Source organism: Mustela nigripes, unplaced genomic scaffold (assembly GCF_022355385.1).
Source record: "Mustela nigripes isolate SB6536 unplaced genomic scaffold, MUSNIG.SB6536 HiC_scaffold_20, whole genome shotgun sequence".
In the NCBI taxonomy this organism is placed as follows: domain Eukaryota; kingdom Metazoa; phylum Chordata; class Mammalia; order Carnivora; family Mustelidae; genus Mustela; species Mustela nigripes.
The window spans coordinates 2232146-2241559 of NW_026739436.1; the positions used below are offsets into that span (position 1 = coordinate 2232146).

The 9414-nt window shown below is 37.4% G+C and overlaps 1 protein-coding gene across 1 annotated transcript in view; it reads right to left on the reverse strand.

The window, feature by feature from the left end:
- LOC132008052 (uncharacterized) overlaps positions 1 to 9414 on the reverse strand; it is a 79398-nt gene that overhangs the window by 52114 nt on the left and 17870 nt on the right. Inside the window, exons 7-8 of the mRNA XM_059386451.1 lie at positions 4310 to 4445; positions 3610 to 3857 (exon numbers count right to left, since the gene is read on the reverse strand). Coding sequence (XP_059242434.1) covers positions 3610 to 3857; positions 4310 to 4445 — 384 coding nt within the window. The remainder of the gene's footprint in view (positions 1 to 3609; positions 3858 to 4309; positions 4446 to 9414) is intronic.

Sequence of the window (9414 nt, forward strand, 5' to 3'; positions counted from 1 at the left end):
AAAGAAACAAGAGCATTGAATGACACACTGGAACAGATGGACCTCATAGATATATACAGAACATTCCACCCTAAAACAACAGAATACTCATTCTTCTCAAGTGCACATGGAACCTTCTCAAGAATAGACCACATACTGGGTCACAAATCAGGACTCAACCGATACCAAAAGAATGAGATGATTCCCTGCATATTCTCAGATCACAATGCTTTGAAACTGGAGCTCAATCACAAGAAAAAGTTCCGAAGGAACTTTTCTTTTGTCTCTCCTGGAAGCTAAAGACCACCTTGCTTAAGAATGCTTAGATCAACCAGGAGATCAAAGAAGAACTGAAACAACTCATGGAAACCAATGCGAATGAAGACACTTCAGTCCAAAACCTATGGGATTCAGCCAAGACAGTCCTAAGGGGGAAATACATAGCCATCCAAGCTTCCCTCAAAAAAATTGAAAAATCTTGAACACAGCAGCTGTCTCTACACTTTAAAGAACTAGAGAATCAACAACAAATCAAACCATCTCCATACATAAGAAGGGAAATCATCAAGATTAGAGCTGAGTCAATGAGGTAGAAACCAGAGATACAGTAGAACATATCAATGAAACTAGAAATTGGATTCTTGAAAGAATCAATAAGACGGATAAACCATTGGCCACACTAATCGAAAAGAAAAGAGAGAAAGCCCAAATTCATAAAATTATGAATGAAAAGGGAGAGATCACAACTAACACCAAGGAAGTAGAAACAATCATCAGAAGCTATTATCAACAGTTATATGCCAATAAGCTAGGCAACCTAGATGAACCAGATGCATGCCTGGAAAACTAGGAACTCCCAAAATTGACAACTTGAATGAACGATAGCTAGTAACGAGATTGAAGCAGTGATCAAAAACCTCTCCCCCCCACCAAAAAAAGGAGCCCGGGACCTGATGGTTCCATGGGGAATTCTACCAAACTCTCAAAGAAGAAGTAACACCTATTCTCCTGAAGCTGTTTGAAAAAATTGAAGCAGAAGGAAAACTTCCAGACTCTTTCTATGAAGCCAGCATTACCCTGATCCCCAAACCAGGCAAAGACCTTACCAAAAAGGAGAATTTCAGACCAATATCACTGATGAATATGGATGCTAAGATTCTCAACAAGATCCTAGCCAACAGGATCCAACAGCACATTAAAAAGATATCCACCATGACCAAGTGAGATTCATTCCTGGGCTAAATTAATATGAGAAGAGAGAAGAACCCCATGGTCCTCTCAATTGATGCAGAAAAAGCACTTGATAAAATCCAGCATCTGTTCCTGATTAAAACGCTTCAAAGTAAAGGGATAGAGGGAACATTCCTGAACCTCATCAAATCTATCTATGAAAGACCCACAGCAAATATCATCCTCAATGGGGAAAAGCTTGAGGCTTCCCGTTGAGATCAGGAACAAGACAAGGATGCCCACTTTCACCACTCTTATTCAACATAGTATTAGAAGTCTAGCAGCAGCAATCAGATAACAAAGAGAAATAAAAGGTATCCAAATGTGCAAGGAAAAAGTTAAACTCTCTCTCTTCACAGATAACATGATTCTTTATATGAAAAACCCAAAAGACTCCACCCCCAAACTACTGGGACTCATACAGCAATTCAGCAACGTGGCAGGATACAAAGTCAATGTCCAGAAATCAGTGGCTTTCTTATACACTAACAATGAAAATACAGAAAGAGAAATTAGAGAATCGATTCCATTTACTATAGCTCCAAGAACCATACGATACCTCGGAATAAACCTAACAAAAGGGGTAAAGGATCTGTACTCCTGGAACTGCAGAACACTCATGAAAGAAACTGAAGAAGATACAAAAAGTTGGAAGACCATTCCATGCTCTTGGATCAGAAGAATAAACATTGTTAAAATGTCGATACTGCCTAGAGCAATCTATACTTTTAATGCCATTCTGATCAAAATTCCACTGGTATTCTTCAAAGAGCTGGAGCAAAGAATCCAAAAATTTGGTTGGAATCAGAAGAGTCCCCACATTACTAAGGAAATGTTGAAAAACAAACATAAAACTGGGGGCATCACGTTACCTAATTTCAAGCTTTACTACAAAGTTGTGATCACCAAGACAGCATGGTACTGGCATAAAAACAGACTCATAGACAGTGGAACAGAGTAGAGGGCCCAGATACGGACCCTCAACTCTATGGTCAATTAATCTTCGACAAAACTGGAAAAAATATACAGTGGAAAAAAGACAGTCTCTTCAATAAATGGTGCTGGGAAAACTAAACAGCTATATGTAGAAGAATGAAACTCGACCATTCTCTTACACCGTACACAAAGATAAACTCAAAATGGATAAAAGACCTCAACATGAGACAGGAATCCCTCAGACTCCTAGAGGAAAACATAGGCAGTAATCTCTTCGATATCAGCCACAGCAACTTCTTTCAAGATATGTCTCCAAAGGCAAAGGAAACAAAAGCGAAGATGAACTTTTGGGACTTCATCAAAATCAAAAGTTTCTGCACAAGCAAGGAAACCGTCAACAAAGCAAAGAGGCAACCCATGGAATGGGAGAAGTTATTCCAAATGACAGGACAGACAAAAGGCTGATATCCAGGATCTATAATGAATTTCTCAAACTCAACACACACAAAACAGACATGCATATCAAAAAATGGGCAGAAGATATGAACAGGGGACACTTCTCCAATGAAGACATACAAATGGCTATCAGACACATGAAAAAATGTTCATCATCACTAGCCCTAGGGAGATTCAAATCAAAACTACATTGATCTATCACCTTATATCAGTTAGAATGGCCAAAATTAGCAAGACAGTATACAACATGTGTTGGAGGGGATGTGGAGAAAGGGGAACCCTCTTCCTCTGTTGTGGGAATGCAAGTTGGTGCAGCCTCTTTGGAGAACCGTGTGGAGATTCCTCAAGAAATTACAAATAGAAATTCCCTATGACCCTGCAATTGCACCCCTGGGTATTTACCCCAAAGATACAGATGTAGTGAAAAGAAGGGCCATCTGTACCCCAATGTTTATAGCAGCAATGTCCATGGTCGCCAAACTGTGAAAAGAACCAAGGTGCCCTTCAACTGATGAATGGTTAAGGAAAATGTGGTCCATATACACTATGGAGTATTATGCATTCATCAAAAAGGATGAATACCCAACTTTTGTAGGAACATGGAGGGAATAGGAAGAGATTATGCTGAGTGAAATAAGTTAAGCAGAGAAAGTCAATTATCATATGGTTTCACTTATTTGTGGAGCATAACAAAAAGCATGGAGGACATGGGGAGTTAGAGAGGAGAAGGGAGTTGGGGTAAATTGGGAGGGGAGATGAACCATGAGAGACTATGGACGCTGAAAAACAACTTGAGGTGTTTGAAGTGGCGGGGCAGTGAGAGGTTGGGGTACCAGGTGCTAGATATTATAGAGGGCACGGATTGCATGGAGCACTGGGTGTGGTGAAAAAAATAATGAATACTGTTATGCTGAAAATAAATAAAAAATATATAAAAAAGAAAAATAATGGATCCTCCATCTCACATGTCTTAGAACCACTGTCCTAATACGCAAAGTAACTACTGACCTGGTTTGAGAACTCTTGGCCCAGAAAGCCAGCATTCTGAGCTATTGAAGTTCTTTAGATGTCCCAGGGGTGCTAAGAGCTGAATGGGAGTCTGGACCTCTTGAAGGAGCAGCAGTGCTAGATCATTTCTTGCTGCCCCACTCACCAACCGAAATCTCTCATGCAGTAGAATGTTAGACACCTTAACAACTCTCAGAGATGCTCCAGGGTGCTTCAGGCCCAATATTACAGCAGTATCTTCAGGATTCCTAAGTATGTAATTCAAGACCAATTAGGGTATATTCTAATTATTGGCTTGAAAATATAAAATTAATTTAAAAAAAGAAAATACATATATAATTTAAAAATTATGAATATATTCATTGGGAAATATGAGAACTTAGCAGCCATCAGTTATTAGGCATTCTAATGTATTTCACTAGTTATGAAGTACAATGTTCCTTCTTAACCTGCAGGGAATTCGGAACCCTACAAAAACTCAAAATTCATACACAGTGGAATTAGAAAGGTATTAGCTAAGACAGATATCAATCAAGCACATTGAGGCAAATTACTTGCTTGGCCTGATACAAAGATGTTATAGAAATAAGAGATACTGTTTAAAGATAATATGCAGTAAATTAATCCAAAGAAGATTTCTATTAACTAATTTGAAAATACTGTAGTAAAGTGTAGTAAAGTGAAGCAGATGCAAACTTACATGTTTCTGACACAATGGGCAGCAGTGAGAACCCAAGAGCTGCTAACAATGGAACCGCTGCAAATTTGATTGCCACAGCTGATGATCATGGCTTGCCAAGGCATGGTATATCGTAGAGAAATTCGGTCTGCTAAAGCTGAGAATAATAGTAAATTCAGTAGCCCATCTTTAAAAGTTTTCATCCTTCCTAGTCCTGCTAAGCTCATCATTATTATCAAAATTGGCTTGCAAACACAGTCTATATAGTTACATATATGCTACTTCCCTAAAAAGAATAATTGCCTTATTGTTATGTTCCAAATCCATCATTTCTTTATGGCCCATTTTAATTACATTTAATTTGTCAAAATATTAGGAACTATTATAGGTCTCATCCCAAGTGGAATTCTTTTTCAGCTGTTAGCTTACTTAGGTGTCACTAACATAGTAAACAATAAAAATGACGCAAAATTTTATTTGACTATTTATTAGAGAAATAAATTAAAAAGTTAACTTAAGTGGTACTGGAGGAACTGAGCTTTTAAACCACTTTTAATTTTTAAATACTTTTAACATTTTACTGACACTTAGGAGAGAATGCTGGTGTCACAGAAGGAAGACCCTACAGTCATGTCACCCAGTGAACAAAACTACATAACTATCAAATTATCTGAAATGCAACAGAAATTGATCTGAAGACTGAGAGAACAAATTACACAACTAGAGACAGAAGAAGCCATATTAAGAAGGCAGAAAGTTTGTAGATGTGGTTTAGGAGAAAAATAGATCATGGCCACTGCACTGAGTAGGGAGGCATGGTGGAAAAGAAGGGTGACAGACACACCAGCATGCACATACACAAGGAAAGCAAACCCCTTAGGAATTAGCTTGGAAAGAAAAAGGGGCTGAATGCTGTAATTTCTTGCAACCAGCAGGCTGAAGACTGTAAAGACCTACCAGAGCCAGTAGGCTTGGCTCTGGGAAAGTTCAGAGGCACTGTCACTTCTCCTAGAAAAAAGGCAGGTAAATAGACTGGAACATAGAGTGGGGAAACAGCAATATGAAGAGCATCTGGGGCACACAGCAGAGAGGCTTCATTTTAGAAGATGTCCCAAAGAGGTAGTGTTCACAAAAAGACCATCTCCAGGAATAAAGGATCTAACAGGCACCATTTACTTCCTTTGCCCCTCAGAATAAACACAGGGCCACCTGTGGTAACCAGTGCACATGGTCACTTGCCACACAACTTGTTTACATCAAGCTCCACACCTTTGTGCTCTGACAGGGCTGCCCTTCTCAGTCAAATTTGTCTCAGTCTCAGTCTGGTGGATTTTTCACCACAGTGGGCTTCCCCATAAGCCCAGCACAAACCCCTGCCTACCCGTATCTCCCAACGTGAGAGTTTTGTGAAGACTTGGCTCCAGAGGCAGTGCAAATACTTTTCATTTCATAAGAAGTCCAAAGCACACATAGTAAAAACCTATCACATTAGGCCAGAGACTAAACACTGCCCAGAGCAGGCAAAGAGAGCCTATGTAGAAGACTGGCTGGAATGATAAAGTGGTCAGAATGTAACAAGAGAACAAATGCAGTGCACACTGGTGGCATGCCTAAAAGTGGCAGCCTGTGGAGAACAGGGATACTATACAGCAGGAAATTACATAACCTCTTCTTCCTAAGGTCACTACCATCCAGAAAAGGAAATGTAGTTAACTTCCCCAACACAAAGAAACAAGCACAGATACTTAGACAAAATCAAAACATGGAGAAATTTATCTTCAATGAAAGAACAAGATAAGGTTAGGGCCAAATGTCTAAGCAAAACAGAACTAAGTAACATGACTGATACAAGATCCAAAATAATGGTCATAATAATACTCACTGAATTGAGAAAAGAGCAGAAGACATCAGTGAAACCACTAACACAAAAAAATAACATCAGAGAAAAAGAGCTCAATAAATGAATGAGAAATATTCTCATTCGAAGATTAGGATATGAAGATTAGGAACAAAGATTAGGATAGCAGAAACAGAGCAACACATTAATGATCTAGAAAACAGAATAAAGAAGACAGAGAATAATAATGACAGAACTAATTAAGCTAAGCAGAAGAGAGAAGAGAGCAGTACACAAAATGAGAAAAAACCTAGTGACTCCATCAAATGTAGTAACATTCATTTTATAGAAGTCAGAAAGAAGAGAAAAAATGATAAGACTATTTACTTAAAGAGATAGTAGTTGAATCTTCCTTAATCAGGAGAAGAAAATAAATCCAGATCCAAGAAACACAGAAACCACTCAACAAAAAACAGGTCCATGACAATATATTACAGTTAAACTAGCAAATAGAGTGACAAACCAAAATTTTGAAAGCAGCAATATAAAATAAGACAGTTACATACTAGGGAAAGTCCATAAGGAGAAGAGTGGATTTTCAGCAGAAAGCAGTGGCATGATATATTCAAAGCAAAGTGCTAAATGGGAAAAATCTGTAGTCAAGAATATTCTATACAGTAAGGCTATAATTCAGAACAGTTTCCCAGAAAAGGGACAGCTAAAGGAGCTAGTGACCAATAAACCAGTTCTGCAAGAAATATTAAAAGGGGGCACTCTGAGGGGAACAGGAGACCAAAAGTTATTGCATGAAGGTAGGAAACATAAAGGCAGTAAAAATGAATATTTTTATAAAATGTTGAGTAAGGAACTAAGAAGATAAAAGAATTTAAAATATAAAAGCATATGGGAAGCCTCAGTGGCTTAGTAAGTTAAGCAGCTGCCTTGGGGTGAAGTCATGATCTCAGAGTCCTGAGATCAAGCCCCGCATGGGGGGGGGCGGCCCCTGCTCAGCGGGGAGTCTGCTTCTCCCCTTCCCTCTGCCTGATGCTCCCACTGCATGTGCTTGCTCTCATTCTCTCTCTCTGTGTCAAATAATAAAACCTTAAAAAATAAAATAAAATTTAAAAGCATAGAGGGCCTGGGTGACTCATTTGGTTGAGCCCCTTGATTTTGGCTCACAGTTGTAAGATCAAGCCTCAAGTCCACCTCCATGTTGGACAGAGAGCCTGTTTAAAATTCGCTTCCTTTCTCTGTACCCCTCCCCTCATATTTGTCATTTCTCATAAATAAATAAATATATATATATGCATATATTAAAATGAAAGGAGGAGAATAATGAATGGTTTTAATGTAAATGACTATCAACTTAATATAGACTTTTATATGTAGATGTTATTATATACAAACCTAATGGTAACAATAAATCAAAAACACTAACAAATATGGAAAGAATAAAGAGAAAATAATCCAAGTATATTACTAAAGAAAATCAGCAAACCACTAAAGAGGGAAATACAAGATATGATCAAAGAAAATCTTCATAAACAACAACAAAATACATTGATATGTATTTATAAATAATTATGTTGAATGTAAATGGACTGAATATTTCAATCAGAAGACAAAGAGTGACACAAAAGATAAAAAATAAGACCCATTTCTATGCTGTCTACAACAGACCCATTTAGACCTAAAGACACTTGTGGATTAAAATTTTAAGGGATGGAGAGACATTTCTCTTATGAATTATTATAAAAAGAAAGCTACAGTGGCAATTTTTTAATGGGACAAACTGGACTTTAAAACAAAGACTTTTAACAAGAGACAAAGAAAGGCACTATACAATCATAAAAGGATAATCCAATAAGATTATATAACAACTGCAAATATTTATACATCCAGCATGGGAGCACCCAAATACATAAAGCAGTTAATAACATTTAGAAACTCATTAGTAATAAAACAATAATAGTTGGGGCCTTTAACACCACACTTACATCAATGGACATACCATCCACACAGAAAATCAACAAGGAAACAAGAGTTTTAAATGACATAATGGACCAGATAGACTTAACATATATATGTGTGACATTCCTTCCTAAAGAGCAGAGGGCACACTCTTTCCAAGTGCACGTGAGTCATTGTCTAGAATAGATCACACATAAGACCACAAAACAGGTCTCAACAAATTTTAGATTCAAGTCATACTATGCATCTTTTCTGACCACAGTGCTATAAAAGAAGATGGCATCCACAAGAAAAAAAAATCTGGAAAGACCAAACATATGTGGAACTTAGAGTCAACCAGGTTATCAGAGAAGGAATTAATAAAGTACATTGAAGCAAATGAAAATGAAATCACAATAGTCCAAAACTGCTGAGCTTTATCAAAAGTGGTCCTAAGAGGGAAATAACATGGGCCTACCTCAACAAGCAAGAATGTCAGAGTGGGAGACAAATCATGACAGACTACGGACTCTGGGAAACAAACTGAGGATTTCAGAGGGGAGGGGGATTGCAGATGGGTCAGCCTGGTGATGGGTACTAAAGAGGGCATGTACTGCATGAAGCACGGGTGTTACATATGCAAATAAGGTCTCATGGAACACTGCATCAAAAACTAATGCAGTGCTGTATGATGACTAACATAACTAGGTAAATAAATAAATAGTCTGAAATAAACCACCTCATCTTACACCTAAAGGAGCTAGAGAAAAAATAATAAACAAAAAAACTAAATCCAGGAGAAGGAAGGAAATTATAAACATGAAAGCAGAAATAAATGATATAGAAACTAAAAATAGTAAAAACAACAACAGTAACAACAACAACAGAACAGATTAATGAAACCAGGAGCTGGTTCTCTGAAAAATACCAATAAAATCAATAATCCTCCAAACAGATTTATCAAGAAGAAAAGAGGAAGAACTAAAATAAATAAAATTATAAATGAAAGAGGAGAAATAACAGCCAACGCCACAAATATACAAATAGATATACAAATAATTATAAGAAAATATGAGAAACTATATGCCAACAAACTGGACAACCTGCAATAAATGGGTAAATTCATAGAAACAGGAAGAAATTGAAAATTTGAAAAGGCTGATTATATATAATCATACAAATTGAATCAGTAATAGTAATGATAAAAAAAAATTCCCTGCAAACAAAAGTCCAGGACCAAATTGCTCCACAGATGAATTCTACCAAAGATTTAGAGGTACTAATGATTCTTCTCAAGCCATTCCATAAAACAGAAAAAGATCATGTCCAAATCCATTCT